The following is a 22,298-nucleotide window of genomic DNA, read 5'->3' on the forward strand; positions in this document are numbered from 1 at the left end:
TCATTCCAACCACCCAGACAGCTACCACAAGCAAAATGAAGATAATATACAGACAGGAAATTGTATGCCTTGCACTTATTGCTTGGAACACAAATGTTGCAATTCCTGTTGAGTTATATTAAGAAATGACAAGCAAAACGCCTCTGCCCCATCTAAAATTCTATGACTCTATGAAAGTAGAAATGGCAGTCCCCTAACCCAACATTAGGTGTATGCTATATTTGTTTTTTTTGTGAAGATTGTTTATTATGCTTTTGTGTATGGATATGTATAAGATATACAGATATATATATAGATATAATTTTAATATAATTTATTGTCCTATATATTTAAGACAAATATCTTTTAAATGGGACTTTAAATAATAAAATCGTCTACTTACAATATCTCTATTAAGTTTATCTTTTCATATTATATATACCTCTGTGGCACAAGTTTCATATAGTATTTCATTATTAAGGAAGAATATCTAAACAATTTTCTATTTCTTTTGTTGTTAATATTGCATTTTCAGGGCTATGTCTCCATAGTAAATTTCTTATTAGATTCTTTATGGTGTATGCATCTTTTTTTTTCTAATGCAAGTTACAACCAGTACAAAGTTGTAATAAAAAATACATTAAAGTCTATTTATTTTTTATATTTTTTGCAAAAAAGTTATGTGATATGTTACATGAAAAGTCAGATTTCTGTTGAAACATGAAGTGTTTTATACTGTTAGGTAAATGAATGGAAGAACATGAAGCATACCCCTCACTTTACAAGTTCTCTTTCACAGATATAAGTATATGTGCACAAGCATTTCATATAAAACAAGGCAAGATATTTCTTTTCAGAACCAACAAAATATTCCACATTATGTAATAACAGTAATTATTTAGTACACCTTGCTAGTTGCTAGCCCACAATATTCTTCTCTAACTGAGAGATATATCAACTCCATAATTTATATTCAATAAACGTTGCCACCACCTGATGCAGCCAACATGACATCTTCGGGTTTCTTAACAGGACTTCTGCATGATATCTTGCAATACAGTGTAACAAATATATAAGTGCATTTTGCATGATCAAGTAGCTTTGGCTTCCTAACCTTTGTAGGATGGGATGTGCCAACTGTTGTAGTTGTGCTTTATTAAATGGCGATGAGTTTTAGCTCACGTGAATCCAATGAGTAACTACTCGCTTCTACAACTTTGACCAGTCAACGTTTAAATCACAAACGCAAAAATGGATGACATGAATGGAAATGATGGCATTTCACAACTTCTACAGATTGCACTTGATGGTAACTTCATGAGTTTGTTTGTGATTCATTTTTTACAGCAAGACTTGCCTGGTTGATGTGTTTATGTGTGCACACCACTTTTTTTTTTTAATTTTTGTGCAATCACAATTAATTTAATCACAAACACTAAAAATAAATCCAGCAATTAGCTTTGTTATGAATAATCATCTCGGTCCTTATAGGTGTATGAGTCTTGTACTTCTTCTTGTACAAATTCCTCTTTCTTTTCCCAACCATTGGGCCAACCTCCATTGGCCTGTGTTGTGGCACCATAAGACTTGGTGGTACCATAATTTATATGATTTTGAGTCATGTCCCCTGTTTCTTCATCAAGCTCATCTTCATGGATAAATCCACACTTTTCTTCACTTGTTTCCTCAGGGTCTGCCCAGGGTTGCTTCTCTCCTGAGGCAAATATTGCATAAAATAGAACTCCACCGTAGTGGACCAGGGCAGCGATCAGGAAAACATACTGCCACTCTTCGCGTGACTGCAGTAACAAAAAGCAGCACTGTGAGAACAGACTCCCCATGTTTGAAAAGCATAACCTCTTCTTTGAATGAGCCACCAGCACGCTTTTCATACAATGCTATCTTTAGGGGAAAGCCCTGTTCTGATTACATAAAGCGAATACTGTGATGGAAACTTTCCATAATCCTATGACTTTCATTAATTGAAATTTTTTTTTAAATCTCAGGTTCTGAAATAAAACTCCAAATTTAAAATTTAAAACTCCAAATTTGAAAGTGTTAATTTTTAAAATACCCATAATCTCTCTTTGAATTTCCATTGACTTACATATATTTTTTCCTCCTATTTCTTTTGTTTATTTCCTTTTGGTGAAAAATAATTGTGAAGCTCTACATTTAAGGACAAATAGCTGATGATAATATTCTTCCATTGATAACTGCAGAGTCTGAATTGATGTTTCCAAATAAAGCTCAGAAGACTTTTACTTGAGTACTCTAAGAAGCTCAGAGAAAAAAAGGTTTGCTGTTGTTGTTTTGCCATGCCAGAAATATGAGAAATATTAAAAGGTGTTGAAAAGCACAGTGCTTATTGGTTGGGAAAGAAGGCTTCCTCAGAGTTCTTAGAGATTTTCTAGTGAGCCTCAATGATCTCCCTTACTCAGAGGTCTGGTGGCTAGACCACAGAGAGAATGCCAAACAGAATACAGTAACTCTTCTCTACCATGAGAGACAATCTTCAAAAACTGAACATTTCTTTAGCTACGTCTTACCTTATTCTTTGTCATTGCACCAACAATGATAGGGCAAACCATTCCTGACAATGTGCCAACACCATTTGAAATGCCCATTAAGATACTGGCATATCTCGGAGCAATATCCAAGTGGTTAACATTGAAACCTGAAATATACACATCAGCTTAGAGTCAGAGAATCCTAAACCCCTTGGAAGTGGGTGACTGTAGAATATTCTCTACCACACTCACCACCCTCCTTAGAAGATACTAGGTATACTGCATGTGCTCAGTAAGTATTTTTTGATAACTTAGCTCAGGGATATGATCAGGGTGGAATGAAGTATGGGTTCTTATCCACCACTTAATATGTGATGCTCAAATCACAGAGAAATGTTCTCTTAAAAAAAAAAAAAAGAAGAGTAAGCAGGAGGAAAATGAGAAGTAACAAATCCAAATAATGACTTCTAAATGTGTTATTCTTTTTACTTTCTAGTGGAAATATGTTAAGTAACTTTTCAACAATAGAATATTAAAGAGGAAAGGAGAATATATGTATTATTACCGGCAAAAATCAGGACGTTACATTTATAAATTTAAAAACATGTGTCTTACCGGAAATAGCAAATCCACTGAATCCCACTGCAAGTACCAAGAATGAGATAGCCACCCCTCTAGTATGAGAATAGCCAACGACCAGAAGCAGTGTTGCTTCCATGCCAAAACCTTTGGAAACAGACACATGGAAACGCTTCAGAAATTTGTGTCAATCTTCCCAATGAGCCAAAACTGCTAGAACTGCTCATGTTTATCTGACCTAAGAAACCTCTTCAGGGAGTCTATCTTAAAAGTAATAATAACAGGGGCAGCTGGGTGGCTCAACCAGTTGAGCCTCAGAACCTTCATTTCAGCCCAGGTCATGATCTCAGGGTGGTGAAATCAAGCCCCAGGTAGCCTTGCCCTCTGTGCTCAGCAGAAAGTCTGTTTGAGATTCTCTCTCTCGCCCTGCCCCTACCCCACCATCTCTCTCAAATAAATAAAATATTTAAAAAATAATAATAACAGTTATAATTTATGCACAGAGATTACTGAAGCCTTCCATTTTAATAAAAATATTGAATATGCCCTTAAGTGTCAGTGGTGGGCAGGGACGAGTTAATTATGTAGTTATTTAAAACTAGGAGTTATGAGGGGCGCCTGGGTGGCTCAGTCGTTAAGCGTCTGTCTTCAGCTCAGGTCATGATCCCAGGGTCCTGGGATCGAGCCCTGCATTGGGCTCCCTGCTCAACAGGGAGCCTGCTTCTCCCTCTCCCACTCCCCTTGCTTGTGTTCCCTCTCCCACTGTCTCTCTCTCTCAGTCAAATAAATAAATAAAATCTTTAAAAAAAAATAGGAGTTATGAAAATTTGAAGATAGGGAAATGATTATAAATGAACAATGAAGACACAAATTTAGCTGCATATTTAACATGCACAGTAAAAGTTACTCATGCACGTATATCAGCATTTCATGAGCCAAAATCATGTGCTTCACATCACTTATGTACTTACCACCACAATTCATGATCTTTCTTACTGTAGTAGTTGAAAGAATTTGCTTGCTTCTTAGAAAATCTGCAATCTGCCCTCCAATGGGCACAATAATTGTCATTACCAAGTGTGGCACAGCAGATAGCATGCCAACCTGAAGAAAAAGAAAAAGAGGAGACATATACATGACCATAAGTAATATGGGCAATGGTCTTGGTTTTTTGAATCCATCATAAATTCTTTATGGAAAAAGAAAGAAAAAGTACTGTCTCCAAATGACCACTTACTCCTTCCTGGAATAAGCAATAACTTCCACAGAATAAATGAGAAAAGCTAAGTAAAGTTACTTTTTATCTTTTAGAAGAGAATACTTTTTTTCCTGTGTAATAAGTCAGTAAATTTTGAGTTTATGAATAAACTATCCTGAATCTTATCACAGTGATTCACATTTATGTGCCTATTTTATATTCTTAAATATGTTTGCAGAAATTCATCATTAGTGAGTGAGAGAGACACAGAGACAGAGTCAGAGGGATAAGAAATACATTTGACCAAGCCCTTGAAGAGGCTCTATTTTTAAATTTATGTTTTTTTAATTCTTAGGAAGGCTAAAAACCTTAATTGCATTTTAAATATGTATCTCTTATGAGTTTTATATTTAGTTTCTAAGCTAAATTTAGCCCAGAAAATGCAGATCGGTTCTTCAATGTTAGGTATTTTCTATTTCAAATGTCAGTATTTGGTCACATTGTCACACAATGGTATATAGTTTCTGTATTAATTTCATATGAAATAGCTCGACCTAAAATCTAACCTACCAGCATCAATTCAACACACATTTTTTTGGCCAATAATTATGTGCAAGACACTCTTCTCTAGACATCATGAAGTATGAATAAAATGCATTTTTAAGTACTGGGGAAAAGTTTATTATTTGTGTTTAAAAATGTCTTCCAAGTAAGATTATTGAAGGTTTGAGACAAAGATTGCTGATGTCACAATGGCAGACTTGAGTACCACGCCCACGGAGTCGGGTTGTTACCATGATTGAGTCAGTGAATGACTCCCACAGAGCTCAAACGTCTGAGTTATTTAATTCTCTCTTGTACCCAGGTGAAAGTTTATAATATTATTACTCTCTTGTATTGATGAAGAACGTATAACTTAAAAAGGCTAAATCATTTCCAGAACCAAATACTGAGCCATTTTTACCTGAGTCTAAAAACTGGGCTTTTAACCACTATGCTTAGCACTGCCACCATCTGAGAAAGAAAAATCAAATAAAACCAGATAATGTGCTGAATGTTCTTAATTTAGTTCAAAACCTGGCATTTAGTATAGGCTAAACAAATGTGGACTAAGTAAAACTATAGGGTAGACATTAAGGCAAACATTATTGCTTTTGAGAACAGCATCTTGAAAAGCAGAATGGTTCTTTATTCTTAACTACAGTAGATACACTTAAAGCAACGAATGTGTGGAAAGAAACCGTCAGACAAGAAAACATTCTGAAATACACCACGTTAGGATGTGTGTAGAATTGCATGTCATGTGTTTGCTTCTAGAGGCAGAGAAAGCCGGAGAGTGACCTGAATTTCCTAAGTCCACGCAACTGGCCTGTATCTTGACTCAGTGTTTGAGACATCTGAAAAGTTCTTAAATTGAACACCCTTTGCTATTTATTACCTACTCCAACAGACATTTTAATTCCTTTGGATAAACAAAGAATAAAGCTATGATTATTAGTTATTCTCTTTCAGCAAAGCACTATGGGAAGTGCAAGGAGCTAACAATCTAGAGGTTAACGAGACAGAAGTTGGGAATATCTTAGCCCAATGTCTTAATACTTGGAGGTACTCAATCTCCCAGTTCCTAGGACAATATGTGGACATATTCCATACGTGACCTCAACAGGGCCAAGTTGCAGAACTTTATGAAAGTTATCCAACAATTTATATAAAATACTAAAATATCATTTATAGTGTATATATATATATATATGCACACATCTATATATATTTCTGCTTTAACTGGGTCAGTCTACTTGAAATGAAGATTGAGCTATTGCACTTGTGTTTTAGTCTGCAGCATACTCAGTTTAACTAAGGTTGGAGAGAACTATCCTCCATTTAAATATTTTAGTTTGCTTACATTTTGCCACAGTTCTGAAGGACAGCATTAATACCATTATTTACGGAAAATAAAATCAAAGTTGGCAATCATTCAAAAACCAGCCCCAGGTTATGTATCAATAGTTTATTGCAGAGCTTGTGTCCCGAGCCCTGCCAGCCTGGATCTAAAGCCCATGCTCTATTTCCTTTACTGCCTCCTTCATACATTTTTCAAGTAAGTCAGTGGCTTTTTTTTTTTTTTAACCAGTATAATCAAAGTCTTCAACCAATCTGTGGGTGTAGAACTTATCTACAAATTTAGTTAAAAATATAACAAGTGAATCAAATCAACTCATCTGGTTATTATATTTAGTTTTGGCAAAATATCATTGCTTTTACTCAAGCATTTTCAATTAAGTGGAGCTACAGGGCCAGAATGACCACGCAGTTTCATGAACATCAGTTGGCTCCTTCACTTCTCCCCCATGAGACCTGACTTTATTAATAGCCTCTCAGTGTCATATTTGTCCTAGATTATGAAAATGGACTCACACCTCCAGCAGCCTTTGTTGAGAAGTATAACACCTCTCGGAGCTTCCAAAGGCTCCCCTGCAATGTTTGATCAGCTCTAGAGAGAAGAGCCCTATCTAAAGCAGCCATTCTTCTCAGGAATGGAGGAAACAGTTTCCTTAGAAACAGGGATTACAAAAGAGCTCTTAGAATAGCTTCTCCTAAACTCAGGTTTTCTTCAATTCCAGCCCTCAGATAGTCTTTCAAGTAGAGACTTAACATGAATAGCGAGCCCAGCTGGATGGATGTAATGACATGAAGAGAAATGGCAAGTCCATGGCCAGCACAGACGAGTGTATTCAGTACTCAGCAAAGGGCTTGGCAGAGATGGCATTTAACAAATACTTGCTAAGTGCTTAAATGAAGATAGGGTCTACCTGAATTTGAATAGCGTAGTAAAGGGAATTGAAACATAAATTAAAGAATCGGGGCTTAACCTTGATTCTGGCATATATTATCAGCTTGGCCTTAGGCAATTTAAATACCTTCCCTAGTTTGTTTCCCCATCAACAGAAATGATGAGAGTTATCCAGCTGGTCAACCAAACAAGGTTGTTCATGAATATGAAAGGACCTTGTGAATTTCAGACTCTTCTATAAATATTAAGTAGTTATTTTTATGTTCATTTTATCCTTATAGAAAATCCCAAAATAATTACATTTTCACAGCTATGAACAAATATCTGTAGGGTTTAGCATACTGTGTGTAACTGGTAACTAATTGCTTTTGTCTATACCACCAAAAGCTGTGAACTCCTGAGGACAGGAACCATGTTTTTATTTCTGAATCTGACACAAAGCTTCACACATCATGTTCAACAAATGCCTGTTAAGTGAATAAATTGAATAAATGACACACAAGGATGTTTTCAGATTTTTTTTTTTGCTTTCTCAAATATTTTAGCAAGACAGATTTTTTTTTAAGTTTATAAGAAATTAAATTTTTTTTTTTTACTTAAGTATAGTTAACACACAATGTTACATTAGTTTCAGGTGCACTACAAAGTGATTTGACAAGTTTTTATGTTACACTATGCTCACCATAAGTGTAGTTACCATCTGTCACCATACAACATTATTACAATATCATTAACTATATTCCCTATGCTATGCCATTTAGTCCCATGACTTATTCATTCCATAACTGGAACCCTGCGTCTCCCGTTCCCCTTCACCCATTTTGCCCATCCCTCATTTCCTACCCCTCTGGTAACTACCAGTTTGTTCTATTTACAGTCTGATTCTGCTTTTCATTTGTTTATTCATTTGGGTTTTTTTGTTTTTGTTTTTGTTTTTTTTTTGGTTCCATCTATGAATGAAATCATATGGTATTTGTCTTTCTCAAAGTCTGATTTATTTAATCTAATATAATGCCTTCTAGGCCCATCTATGTTGTTGCATATGGCACAGTCTCATCCTTTTTATAGCTGTGTGATATTCCAGCATGTGTGTGTGTGTCTGTGTGTGTGTCCATGTGTATTACATCTTCCTTATCCATTTGTCTATCAATCAGGACTACATCAAAATAAAAAGCTTTCACACAGGCAAGATTACCAGACAGATTTTTGAAAGCATTAAAGAAGAGATTGGTAATTATATAAACACAATTCCATTTCAATAAAAATTTCTTTCTTTGTTCACTGTTACATTGTCTCTGACCTGAGACTTAAAGGAAGTTATGTTTCTTTACAGGGGAAGGGCTACAGTGCTGTCCACCCTAATAGAGATATAAGCTCCACGAGGGCAGAGACTAGGTTGATTTTGCCTTCAAAAAGAGCACTTCCTAGCAGACAGCTGAATGCAGTAGACACTCAAACACCTTACTTAGTCTTTGTTTCCCAGAAGTTATTTGTTAAGTGGATAAACAAATAAATGAGTAACTCCTAAAATTTAGAAGATAAAATACTGGAAAAGGAACGTAATATTTAATTGAACACAAAAGTAATGCACTAGTTAAACAAAGATAATTTTTACATACCTTGCTGATTTCAAATCCAAAGACTTCCTCAAAATATGCTGGCTGACTAATAAGCAGTAAGTAAAAAGTCCAGCTTCTGCAGAAGTTTGCGACAATTATTGCATAGACAGGCATAGATGTAAAAAATTTCCTCCATGGAGTCTTGAATTTCTGAAATCCCAAAAAGAGAGCAATTCTGACCATTTAAAGTATTTTCTAACTTAGAAAATGGGAATAATAGGTGCTTTGCATTTTCAGGATGTATATGTTGAGGCATGAGTAGGAGGTAATGAAATTAATTGCAAAAGTCTAGTTAACCTTAGCTGCATGAATTGTTGGAAGAAAAAAAAGATATTAGCCTCTTCTTCTGATTAAATTGTTCCCATTTTCGGAATATATAAGATCTTATGTTTATAGAAAACAATTCCAAAAGCACAGATCCTAGTTTCCAAGATTTTTTTTTTTTCTGGCAGTGATAGATCATGCCTCAGTGCCATATCAGTGACCTTGTTGGTATCCAAAATATTTTATCTAAAACACTGAAAATTCAATATAGTTAGGAGGAGAAAATAAGAAAAATTAAGAGTGCAATATTCTAGACCCTATCTAAAATTAATAATACCACTACCTATCTATAAATCCTCTTGATAGACAATGGATATCAATATAAATTCTGTAATGCTTAAGGGCAAGGTTCTAGAAAACTCACATGGTATACAGCTGGGTTGAAGCATTTGGCTATCCAGCACACCATGGGCACATCATAACTAGTTACTTATGACATTCAAGGCATTCAAAATTAACCACTTAAATAGAATTGGTTTTGCTTATGATACCCATTTAAAAACTATATCTAGTGTACTTAAAGATCCTGTATATGCCCCAAAATAAAGCAAGTATCCTCCCCCAAGACTAATATTTTTAGACCTGAAAATGTCTCTCATATTCTCACTTGCTCAATGACTTTATTTTGAACATCAAAATACTGTTTGGTGAAGAAACAATAGCCTGAAATAACTCCACTTAATGCTAGCTTGGGATCCTTAACCTGACCAAATTAATAAAAGGGGAGGCAGACATTTTTTACACAGATTTAGTTAATTATTCCTGGATGTAGAGCATCATAATTGCTAGTATTGATTGTGACTCACTTTAAAAGTAATAGAGTAGGAAGTTATACTGTCGTGATCACAAATACCTATGACAAAAAACAAAAACAAAAGTATGTCCTGATAACATATAATGAGTACCTTGGCTTTGAATACAAATATCCAGTGACAACATCCTAGCTGGGTTCAAAAAGTGTGTTTTTTAAGTCCTATATACTCTGGGAAAATAACGCCAGATAAATATACTTATTTCACAGAAAATGAAAATTGTTGGATACAGGGATGTCAGCATGGTAGTATTATGTTTGTATAAGAAATAACTTCAGAATATTATTAAAAGTAAATACCTTTTTCCTGCTGGGAAAGTGTTTCTATTATTTAGACCTGGATCATCTCTACTAAGAACTTTATTCTTCAGGTTGTAAAATACTTCATCAAATGTAAGATAGAAGTATCTAATTTTATACCTTAAAAAATTATTCGGGGTGATAGGAGGGCTTATAGTATTCTGATAACAGTCTACTACTGACCTGGCTATTTGCTTCACAGGTGTGTATGGTTTACAAAAATTAAGCAAGTTGTTCACTTATGATTTGTGTGTTTTTCTGTATACATGTTATATTTAATTTTTTAAGAAAAAAATATTTAAAAGGCATTACAGTCAGTTGCAATGTGTGCTCCTTAATTGGATGCAGACTCCAAAGAAATAGCTACAAACGGCATATGAATATAGACTAGATATTTGAATTTGGACTGGGTATTAGAAATCTGAATATGATCTAGGTCTTAGATAATGTAAGGAATTATTCTTAATTGTTTTAGGTATAATAATAGTACTTAGATTGTGAAAGAGTATTTTTATTTTTCTAGAGATGCTTGTGAAGTATTTGTGGGTAAAGTGTTAGGACATCTCATTTACTTTGAAATCATTCAGCAAAAAGAAAAATGAAGTAAATAAGGCAGGGTGTTGATAACTGTTGCATTTATGCAGTGGATACATGGATATTACTATTCTTTCTGCTTTCTAACTATTACTATTAAAGTTGTTCACAATAAAAAGTTCAAAATAACTACAAGTACAATAACTAAAATATAATCTCATTTTTAATTTTGTTTTGAAGCTACAGGAAAGTATCAAACATCAGTAAGAAGTAAAATATTATGTTTGGGAAAGCAGTAAGGTAAGGAAATGGAGGGAGTTTGAGATCATCTGTGCTGTCTTATCAAGTTACCAGCTGTTCTTTTTAAGGTCATTTCCAGAAACTGGTTTTCGCTTAGACTAAATTTTTGATTGTTTAAAAAAATTTATGCTTGATTTAGACACACAACCTTTCAAGAACTGGTAAATAAAAGAAGCATAGTTAAGTAATGAAAATACAGGTTGATCAGATTACCTGGGGCTAGAAATTGAGGCTAAATGCTGAACTCACCATAGATCAGCCTATATTTCGTTTCTGCTCCCAGCAACTGCTGCCGGTGGGCACCACGCACACGGCCAACACCCCATCCCTGCAGAACCACTTGTTTCTTAAGTAGCCACCATTAGAAAGAAACTTCCAGTCCATTTACAGAAGGAAACAGGCAGGGGTGTTTCTAATGCCAGTCCATAGTGTTAGAATTTTTTTTAAGTACTGAAGTTTCACTTCTGAATGATATCCAATGTGGGATTTTTCTTATTCATTAAAGGCCTCAACCACGGTGGGTGATAGACCTTTGTACCTAGGATGAGATGTCAAAGACAGACCTTCTCTAACAAATGAAGTAGAGAATCAGAGCTGGAATTAAAGATAATTAGAAAGAGGGGAGGAGCCTTCAAAAGAAAGAGAAGCATAATGTATAGGAGACGCTGACTCTTCAGCCATGCGTGATACCTTCCAGCTCTCAGCATAAGGAAATTGAGTTACTGCTTAGGTGCTGAATTACCGAGCCTGTCTAAATACGTTAGTTTTGCCTTCCATTTTTTAATAGTATCAAATGGCTATTAATTAATATTTATGATATATTAATGTCATGCGGACTAAAATATTTGCTTTATTGACACAGAACTGCATTTTCTCTCTCCATAGAGCCCATGCAAGAAATCAAATTAGAATCAGAAAAGGGGTCCATGTTATATTTTTATGATACTTTATCTTCATAATAATAATCCTGAAAATGATAAGATTTTATCAATAACAAGATTCTATATTAAGAATATTTTTATGTCAGCTATCTATTATTGACATTCTAATGATTTAATATTTCTTTAACCACATATAGCATAAATACACACGTATAACACCTAACATTTAGACAATTCAATACATAAAAAAATAGCCCTTTTCATGATTGTGTTAGGTGATCTGGCATTTCCTACAATCTGAAATTAACAAATATTTGTTGAGTTTGTTTAAATTATGGACCATATTGAACTGTTTATAAAAGCTTGTTTAGGTTTCTAGTCATAGCCGTAGTCCAGGGCATATTTGAAGATCATTAAGAAAAGATAAAGAAAAAAAAGGAAATTATAGATGGGGGAAGTAGCAATCATTCCTAAGTCAGAAAGTATGGATGGAGGAAAGAAAACAATCATGATTGACACCAAATAGGTTTTGTTGAATAGGGACTCAGAAAGTAGTTGGTCAGCAGTGGTTGGTCAAAGGGAGGTGAGATGAAGAATCAGAACAGGAATATACACCATAATAAAGTTCTTACTTCCATTGCACCTAAAAGATTTGCACTCTCTCCAATGCTTTCTTCAATGTACCTACGTTCTTCATCTGTAATAGTAGGATGCTTTGCAGGACTCTCATAAGACACCAAAAGCCAAAACATGTACCAGATCATTCCAAAGCTTCCTGCAAGGAAGAGTTCAAAAGAAGAAAATAAAAAATCTATCATAAATACCCCCATGTAACTGTCATTTGCTGGAATAAAACTGCAGGAATCTCATGACAAACACATTCTTTAGAATGTGAATTGGATTTTCTGCTTCTCCAATTGACCAGCCAGCTCTTCTTGTGTTATGTCACTGAACTTCAAGCTTCCTGAAGTCTGGTCCTATAGTTTTATCTCTTTGTCTCCAATAATGCTGAGACACAGCATTGGATAATTATTGAATGGTATAGTTTGGAACATGTTCATACATCCAACAAACATTTACTGAGCATTTACTATTCCAGGCACTCTGCTAAGTGAGAGAAATATGGTGAACCAGACAAAATTCCTGTCTTCAAAGAATTTTATGAGGGGGGATCATTTTCTTATTTGCCTTCTTTGAATATATGAAAGTGGTCTATATTTCCACAAAAAAAAAAAATACTCATTTCCCTTTCCTGTAAGCACTTGCAGATCTAGTAAACAGATTATTAAATAAAATCTAGATTATTTTAGCCTGGGTGGCTATCATTCATAAAAAAGGCAGGAAGTGGGAGTTTCTGTAATTAATGTAGTAACATTTAACACTTTATGTGACTGTATACCATTATTATTTTCAGTACATAATATTACCTATTGATCACTCTGGGCAAATGAAAGCTATAAATTCTAATACAATAAACTGTTTGAAACTTCTTTAGCATCCCTTTCTTTATTTAGCACTCTCAGCATTAAAACATGCCCTTATTGTGTAATGTAAATCTAAAGTATTAATAAAAGAAAGAATTTCAAGTGATTTATTCTGGTTTCCCAGAGGCTAGTTATTTCATTTTTGGCTTCTACTGTTCTTTATCCCTTGGGTAACAGTCTAAATGCTCCTGATCTCTATAATACTTTTTTCTTGCTCATTCAATCTCTAAGAATTATTTCTTAATACCACAGATTTTGATGGGCCATGCTCCTTTTCGTTACCAAACATGACAGCAAACACAAATGGGAGTTAGATAGTATGTGAAAATTTGGCATAGTGTAGTGGTTATGGAAGATGGCTCTCCCAGATTCAAATCCTGACTGTGTCACTCATTAGCTACATGCTCCAATCAATGACTGAATCTCTGTGAACTTCCACTATAAAATGAGATGATTTCTTTTTTATGAGATTGTGGCAAAATACAGTTAAAGGAGATAATGCATGAAGCAACTAGCATGGCAAATGGCACAAAATAAGCACTCAATAAATGAAAGCTCTTGTGATTCAATAATAATTATCATTACCGCTAACTGAATGTGAAGTGCCGGACATTCAGCTAATTGCCATATATGCATTATCTTCTTTTAACATAAGCCACTATACAGTTCTTATCTTATCTTATTAATTTTTAATTTATCTTATCTTATTAATTTTTAAAATATTAATATTGAATGTGTGGCTCAAAGACCCAATTTTGTTATACACAGTAAGTAAGTACTATGGGGATGTGATATTTTCAGATTATCTAATATTTAAACTTTGTATCATTCTATGATAAATACTAAATGAGATACAACTTGACATAATGAGATTGATTTTCATGAATGCTTTGTGGAAATTAATATTCTTTTTTAAAAAATATTTATTTATTTATTTATTTTGAGAGAGAGAGAGAGAGCATGTGCACGTGCCATGCACATGAGCAGGGGAAGGGGCAGAGGGAGGGGTAGGGGAAGGAGATTTCCTCCCTGAGCAGGGAGCCTGAGGCTGCTCAAGCTCATGAACCTGAGATCATGACCTGAGCCAAAACCAAGAGTCAGATGCTTAACCGACTGAGCCACCCACGCACCCCGGGAAATTAATATTCTTACTTTAAAGTCACATCATATTTTCAGTTAAGTAATGGATTCAATTAAGGGACAAATCAGAGGATTTACTGGCCCGGTATCCCAACTTGTACTATATACCCTATACACATTTGCTTTAAACTTCTTTGAATTATGGACTCTTGAAAATCTAATGGAAGATATGGATTAAAATCTAATAAAAATATCTCCCCAGGAAAAAAATGTACAAATGCATGTATGGCTTATCATTTAAGACATTCATGAATCTAAAACCTATCCGTGGCTTTTGAACCAGAATAAGAGCTCCTGCCATAAAGCATATTTAATAATATTCTGCAAACCTAAGAATTTGCTCTGATGAGAACATTTTGAAGTGGGAATGGATCATGCCAAATTCGGAAGCAGCCAGATACTGTTCAGTTCTACCTCATGACTTCATTAATACTTCACATTCTCCTGCCCACGTCCAAAGACGGTATTAATCAGTGACATCAGTTGGAATCCACCTCTCTTATATTTCTTTTTCTCATGGCTAAAAAAAAAAATCTCCTAGAGAGAGACTTTAGGGGTACTCTCAAGTGGTAAGCTTTCTGGTTCTGGTTAGAAAGTAAACAGAAAGGGACTTTGGACTCAGGGTTTCTTGTGCTTTTTATTTCCATTTGAGGGCTTCATTTCATTTAATCCTGGAGTAACGAGGACTAGAATGTGAGGCTGCCGCTGCTGACTATTAATATTTTGTCACAGAAGCGAACTGTTGCATTAACATTGCTATCGCCTTCCAGCTTCCCATCCCTATTCAGTCTTGACAAGGCAGGGTCAGCCGAGGAAGCAGTAGTGGGGGCTGCCTAGCTCTTTCTTCTTAATCGGCTATGAATCAAGAGCTAATTTAATTTTTTTCTTCATAATCAAGGACAATATATGAAATATATCCCGAAGTTTCCAGCAGCAATGTACTTCCTTTTTAAAACAATAAATAACAAGGTAGGGAGAATCATAGAGATAGAACATTTTCCTTGATCTTCTCAAAATATAAGGAAAGGATTCTTAATGGAAAAAATGTGAGTGAATGCAGGTCTATTCAGCAATTTACCTCACTGTTTTGAGTTTACACCCATTTCTTTTAACTTTATTGTATCATATGCAACATACCATAGACGTAGAATACCGAAGACCAACCAGTGTACTGCACAAGAATGCCAGCTAAAGGCATTGCAATTACAGCTCCAGCATATGAACCTAAAGTAAAAGGGAGAATGGGAGGTAGGTAAGTGAAATAAGTAGAAATTCTTAACTTCATCTCATGTTTCTTGGTAGGCTCTCACAAACACACTTGCATACTTAGGTGCATGTACACTCACACCCCTATATCTCCAAATATATCTATCTATCTACATACATAGCCAGTGATACAGGACTACATAAGAGGATATGACCTACTTACCCAAGACACAAAAGAGATCTAACAATAAGAAGACTATAATAAAAAATAAATTAAAAAGACTATTATAAAAATTATTCATGAATATATTTGAAAACTTAGATAAAATGGATGAACTCCTAGAAAAATACAAAACACAGAAGAAATAGAGGATTTAAGGAGACCAATAAGAATTAAAGAAATTGAAGTGGTGGTCAAAAACCTTTCCTCATGTACACACACACAAATGATTTTACAGATGAGCTTTATCAACTTTCAGTTCTTATCCAACTTGTTCCTAAACTTTTACCCACCATAACTATATCTGCATGCAGTACTCACCACAGAAGGAGGTGGTTGCCAATCTACTCCTCTCTAGAGGAGGAGCCCATTTACTCCATATCCCATGACATGCTGGATAGGTGACGCCCTGTGACGGGGAAGATATATATCACCATTTAGGATACAGGGTCACTGAAAAATAAGCACAATCCCCTCTCTGATGCTGTCTCCTTAGAATGAGCTCAAGATATTAGGGAAAGCGGCTAGTCATAGATCTTTACTAATTCCCTGAAATTCCACTTTAAAAACTTTCAGCCCAGATCAGGTAAGACATGGCTTCTTTTTAGTGACCTGACCAAATTCTCCCCACCCTTCAAGTCTTCCTCCCACCTCAGTTTTCTTCTGATGAAGGCAAAAGAAAAGATCCTCTATTACTCCATTCATCTGGAACTTTGAACAGTTTGAGAAATGTGGGAGGCCTTTTCATGAGGCATTAAACACAGTGATTTCCAGATATAAGGAATCCAGATAGAGGAAGATAAAGCTTAGATCCTTGAAGCTCACACTTCCTGAAAGGAGTGTCTAGAACTTAAGGCTTTTAAAATAATTATCCATTTTAGGGGCGCCTGGGTGGCTCATTTGTTAAGCGTCTGCCTTCGGCTCAGGTCATGGTCCCAGGGTCCTGGGATTGAACCCCGCATCGGGCTCCCTGCTCCGCGGGGAGCCTGCTTCTCCCTCTCTCACTCCCCCTGCTTGTGTTCCCTTCCTCGCTGTGCCTCTCTCTGTCAAATAAATAAAATCTTTAAAAAAAATAAAATAAAATAATTATCCATTTTATATATTTTTATCCTACCAATTTTTTCTTTCTTTTTGGAGAGAAAAGAGAATGTTTTCAATGCTTAATACTTTATCTGATTTATCTACTCCCACTATATTTCAGGAGAAGAGAAGGGCAATAGGTAGGCTAATCTGAGGTTTTTAAATGTCCACAATAGCCAAACTATGGAAAGAGCCAAGATGTCCATCAACAGATGAATGGATAAAGAAGATGTGGTGTATATATACACAATGGAATACGATGCAGCCATCAAAAAACCCCCCACGAAATCTTGCCATTTGCAACGACGTGGATGGAACTAGAGGGTATTATGCTAAGCAAAATAAGTCAATCAGAGAAAAACATGTATCATGTGAGCTCACTGATATGCGGAATTCTTAATCTCAGGAAACAAACTGAGGGTTGCTAGAGTGGTAGGGGGTGGGAGGGATGGGGTGGCTGGGTGATAGACACTGGGGAAGGTATGTGCTCTGGTGAGCGCTGTGAATTGTGTAAGACTGTTGAATCACAGACCTGTACCTCTGAAACAAATAATACATTATATGTTAAAAGAAAAAAAGAAGAAGAAGAAGAAGATAGCAGGAAGGGAAAAATGAAGGAGGGGAAATCGGAGGGGGAGGCGAACCATGAGAGACTATGGACTCTGAGAAACAAACTGAGGGTTCTAGAGGGGAGGGGAGTGGGAGGATGGGTTAGCCTGGTGATGGGTATTAAAGAGGGCACGTATTGCATGGAGCACTGGGTGTTATTCGCAAACAATGAATCATGGAGCACTACATCAAAAACTAGTGATGTAATGTATGGTGATTAACATAACATAATAAAATTAAATTTAAAAAAAAGTCAATCATTAGAGTTATATTCGCAAAGAATTAGTAGATGAAATATTCCAGTGAAAAAACAAATCATGATTCAAGTCTAACAAGGATTTGGTATAAATCTCCCCAAAGGTATTAATTCAGGGTTATCACCAGCAAAGGACAGACTCAGAAATTCTCCTCACAGCACATTAACCAAAGTGCTTGTCCCCCTTTTTTTTTTTTCAGTCAAATAATCACTAAACATTTCTTTAATACCACTCAATTCTAGAGAAGGGGAGGCAAGCAGTCACAGTTGTACTTTAGCATTATTTAAACACAAAATATCTGAATGCCTTAATTTTCCAACTTTTCAAGCATACTCTGCAGTCACAACTTTATAAAATGTTTATTTATAGATCAAGTCAAAGATAATCTGCTGGTTCTGATTAACATGCCAACCTTAAGATGGCGCCATCCTGCAGTTCCATACCTCAACAAGGCCCTGCAATATCCGGACAAAGATAACACACCCATAATGCACTCTGGCTGCTGATGGGATTAGCATATTCAGAGTAGAGGTAAGAAGTATGGCGGCTCCAAAAACCCTGAAAAAGAAAAGGAGTTAATAGATCTAAATTTCTCAGGTCAAGTTAATTGAAGGCAATTTTTTTTTTTTGAAGGCAATTTTAAGGTAGATTTTTTCTAAAAGAATAAAATGTGTTCTGGACTTGGTTAACCACTACAAATAGATATTTTGACTATCTTGAAATGTTACATAATTGAAGCACAAGAAATAAGAGATTTAATAAATCCAGCTATATGTACTAATATTTATTCTCTTCATAGATCTAATTACAAATTGCAAATATTGGGACGCCTGGGTGGCTCAGTCGGTTAAGCATCTGCCTTTGGCTCAGGTCATGATCCCAGGGTCCTGGGATCGAGCCCCACATTGGGCTCCTTGCTCAGTGGGGAGCCTACTTCTCCCTCTGCCTGCCGCTCCCCCTGGTTTATGTGCTCTATCTCTCTCTCTGACAAATAAATAAATAAAATCTTAAAACAACAACAACAAAAACCAGTTGCAAATATTTACCAAATCATTGTCTACGGTTTGGGTTTATATCTCAGTCTACAATGTAAGCTGCTTTGGGGCAAGAGTGTATTTTCGAGGTCCACTGTTATATCCCTAACACAGCACAGTGCCTGACACATAGCAGATACTCACTGAAAAGTTGTCAAAAAAATAACAAATTCCTGAATGGAGTTATGTCTCACATTATATGACTATTTGCAACTTCCTAAAAGCTGCACATACATAAAAATTTTATGAATGAAATTATATTTTAAATGCCCCAAGAAATCTCATGATTAGATCCCACAGCACAAGTATTTGTAATGAAAATAACTATTACTTTATATATATTTTTTCTTTCTTTTTTGTGTATGTGAGTGGGGGGACTGCCTGAGGCACACGTTTAGCAGCACACATACACACAACGATTCAGAAAAGAATTGCTGAAAATATGGTGCTCACCCCCTCCTCCATCTGCAAGCAAAAATTCCACTCTGTTCTTAAAAAATCTTCCATAATGTTCACACTAAGTAAGAAAAATATTCCCTTAACTGGGTAACTTTAAAAATATCGTCTTGCAGAGAAGTCTGGGGACACACTATCTCTAATGAGCTAAGCTGTGTGTCTTGTGCAAGTTTTCTACAGTCGAACGTTGAGCCTTGAATTCAGTGAAGATTGTTGCTTCATAGAGGCTCTGATTCTTCCATGGGGCCCATTTAACCGTAAGAGTTAAAGATTGGCGCTTCTGAAGGGGGCCTTGATCATTATTAATCAGCTACTGAAATTTGAGAAATGACTTTATGAAGGGCCAAAGTGGATCAGCTGTTTTTCTATGAATCATAGACCAGGTCAAATACTTTTGTTTATTTGATGTAATCTAATATCCGCCTGTCCTCAGTGGCTTCTCGCCACTGGGGTCGTCACTCAGGAGGTAAATATCCTGTTCTATTCTTCCTCTGTGCTGTTTGCTGAATAGGTATCTTTAGGTTTGAGACAAAGAATAACTTATTTCCTAAATGTCTATCACAAAATAGAAACTTTCTATTTCTAAAAATGATTACTCCCATTAAAATGCCACACACCCAGTGACATTAAACGTCTGCCAAATATGGATTTATTTTTTCAGAAAAGAAAGGCAAAATCCCATAACCTGTCTTTATAAAATAAGAACCCAAAATGGTTATAAAAATTGATTTAAGATGAATTTTTGTTGATCATTACTTTTACGTTGAAAGAATTTTTCACCTCTCTTAAAAATGCAATCCAAATGTTCTTGTATGCAAACCCCAGGACATTTTGGAGGTTTCCTTTAAGGCTGAGAGGAAATAGGAGAAAGTGTATGGGGCATGTTTCCTGGACCTAGTGGTGAATGGTGCAAGTTCCCAAAGGCCGGTGAGATAAACATGTTTCTACTGTTCTGGGAGTGCAAGTGTTTTACCTGTGTAACAGAGAGGATGAAAGCAGGAAGGGCAAACAACACTGGAGTTTTGGTCATATGGGTAGGCTGTCTGGGTACTGCCAAACTCATGCTGACTGTATTTTCTGTAGATGTATCCCATGTTGCTTATGGTCCTCGATAATAAAAGAGACTGACCGTGCTTCAGGCTTTAAGGATAATGAGAACTAGAGCTACATAATGCTATAGGATTTTTCAAAGTGTTTAGATGACTTATGCATCCGCCCGAATCCCTTCAAACTGTTGTCCATGAACCAGCTGCATCAGAATTCCCTGGAGTGCTTATTAAAAATGCAGATTTTTCACACCAGAGTTTCCAAATCAGACTGTGCTGGGAGTGAAGCCTGAAGAACTGTGTTTTAATAAGAAACCAGGTGATAATTTTGCATGCTAAGATTTGCAAAAAAAAAAACCCACAAAAAAAACAAACAAAAAAAACCACCATAAGGTTTATATCTAGGTTTATCTAATATGTGTGTCTTCTTTTCCAATAATTTCTTGCAAGTATGATGCATAAAGTTTATTTTCTATGGGGCGCCTGGGTGGCTCAGTCGTTAAGAGTCTGCCTTCGGCTCAGGTCATGATCCCAGGGTTCTGGGATCGAGTCCCACATCGGGCTCCCTGCTCAGCGGGAAGCCCGCTTCTCCCTCTCCCACTCCCCCTGCTTGTGTTCCCTCTCTCGCTGTCTCTCTTTCTCTGTTGAAAAATAAATAAAAAAATCTTTAAAAAAAAGTTTATTTTCTATGAGTATAACTTTCAACCATCACTTTCTCTGAAGGGTTTTAAGATACTGCGTCTCTATATATGCCAAAGAGAGATGAATTTTACCCATTCTGTAGCTCGTTTCTCAACCTCCGCTCGATCGATGGTTCAGGATGGATAATTCTCTGTCCAGTGCATTGTATGTCTAGTGGCCTTTCCACATTAGAAGCCAGTAGTGTTTGCCCCCAAGTTGTAACAACCAAAAATGTCTACAAAAATTGTAAAATGTCCTCTGGGGGACAAAAATCATCCATCAGTAGAACTGAATCAGTTATGAACTATTTGTTGAGCACCCACTAGAGTTAGCCCTAAATCTACTAAGTTCTTCTTCAACTTGCTAGACACCATTATGCTAACACCTCACATGCCATAAAATCCACAACTACTTCACAACCCAGTGAGATGGGTATTATTTATACACCCATTTCATAGATGAAGAAACTAAGCCTGAGATAAGTGAAATCACTTGCACAAGTTGTTCATCAGTTCCAAGTAGAAGAACCTGGTTCAAATCTAGTCTGTCTGATTCCAAAGCCAGTGGGTTTTACTACTAGGGTTTTCATCTGATTATGCACACATGTAGTTAGTAATGTGTTTTGGGATTCTAACTGTAAATTTAAATAATAATCTTCACAAAGCTATTTGAACTCATCCTACTATTCCTGAAAGAAAACATCAATAGATCACTTTCAAAGTTTATTTTCTACTCTTGCCCTGGATAGTGTTTCTAATTATATAATCTTGTGACATATCTAAATGATTCCTACTTTTAAGTTCCTAAATTCTTTTAACTATCCCTTTTTCATTATTAGTTGCTATTGGATCATAAAAATGCATTGACTTTTTTTTCTATTTAAGAATGAAATCTATCAGGGGCGCCTGGGTAGCTCAGTCGTTAAGCGTCTGCCTTCGGCTCAGGTCATGATCTCAGGGTCCTGGGATTGAGCCCCGTATCGGGCTCCCTGCTCAGCGGGAAGCCTGCTTCTCACTCTCTCACTCACCCTGCTTGTGTTCCTGCTCTCACTACCTTTTTCTCTGTCAAACAAATAAAATCTTTAAAAAAAAAAAAGAATGAAATCTATCAGACTTTTCAGAACCTCATCTTCTTTTTAAAGTTTCGTATCATTGTTATCCAACTCAATACCCAGGTAATTAAAATTCTGATTATCAAAATTCTTGCCCAGTATGGGAACCCTTCACACTTTCTCTTGCTGTGCTACACACAGCCAAAAT

General features: G+C 35.9%; 1 protein-coding gene across 1 annotated transcript in view; it reads right to left on the bottom strand.

Annotated features, from left to right (window-relative positions):
• Positions 1–515: 515 nt before the first annotated feature.
• SLC17A6 (solute carrier family 17 member 6) overlaps positions 516–22,298 on the bottom strand; it is a 40,198-nt gene continuing 18,415 nt past the window's right edge. The window contains exons 4-12 of the mRNA XM_021685861.1: positions 18,266–18,380; positions 16,198–16,285; positions 15,588–15,674; positions 12,459–12,601; positions 8,677–8,826; positions 4,040–4,172; positions 3,105–3,215; positions 2,529–2,656; positions 516–1,778 (exon numbers count right to left, since the gene is read on the bottom strand). Coding sequence (XP_021541536.1) covers positions 1,443–1,778; positions 2,529–2,656; positions 3,105–3,215; positions 4,040–4,172; positions 8,677–8,826; positions 12,459–12,601; positions 15,588–15,674; positions 16,198–16,285; positions 18,266–18,380 — 1,291 coding nt within the window. The 3' untranslated portion in view covers positions 516–1,442. The remainder of the gene's footprint in view (positions 1,779–2,528; positions 2,657–3,104; positions 3,216–4,039; positions 4,173–8,676; positions 8,827–12,458; positions 12,602–15,587; positions 15,675–16,197; positions 16,286–18,265; positions 18,381–22,298) is intronic.

The sequence above is a fragment of the Neomonachus schauinslandi genome, chromosome 11, assembly GCF_002201575.2.
Source record: "Neomonachus schauinslandi chromosome 11, ASM220157v2, whole genome shotgun sequence".
NCBI classification, from domain to species: domain Eukaryota; kingdom Metazoa; phylum Chordata; class Mammalia; order Carnivora; family Phocidae; genus Neomonachus; species Neomonachus schauinslandi.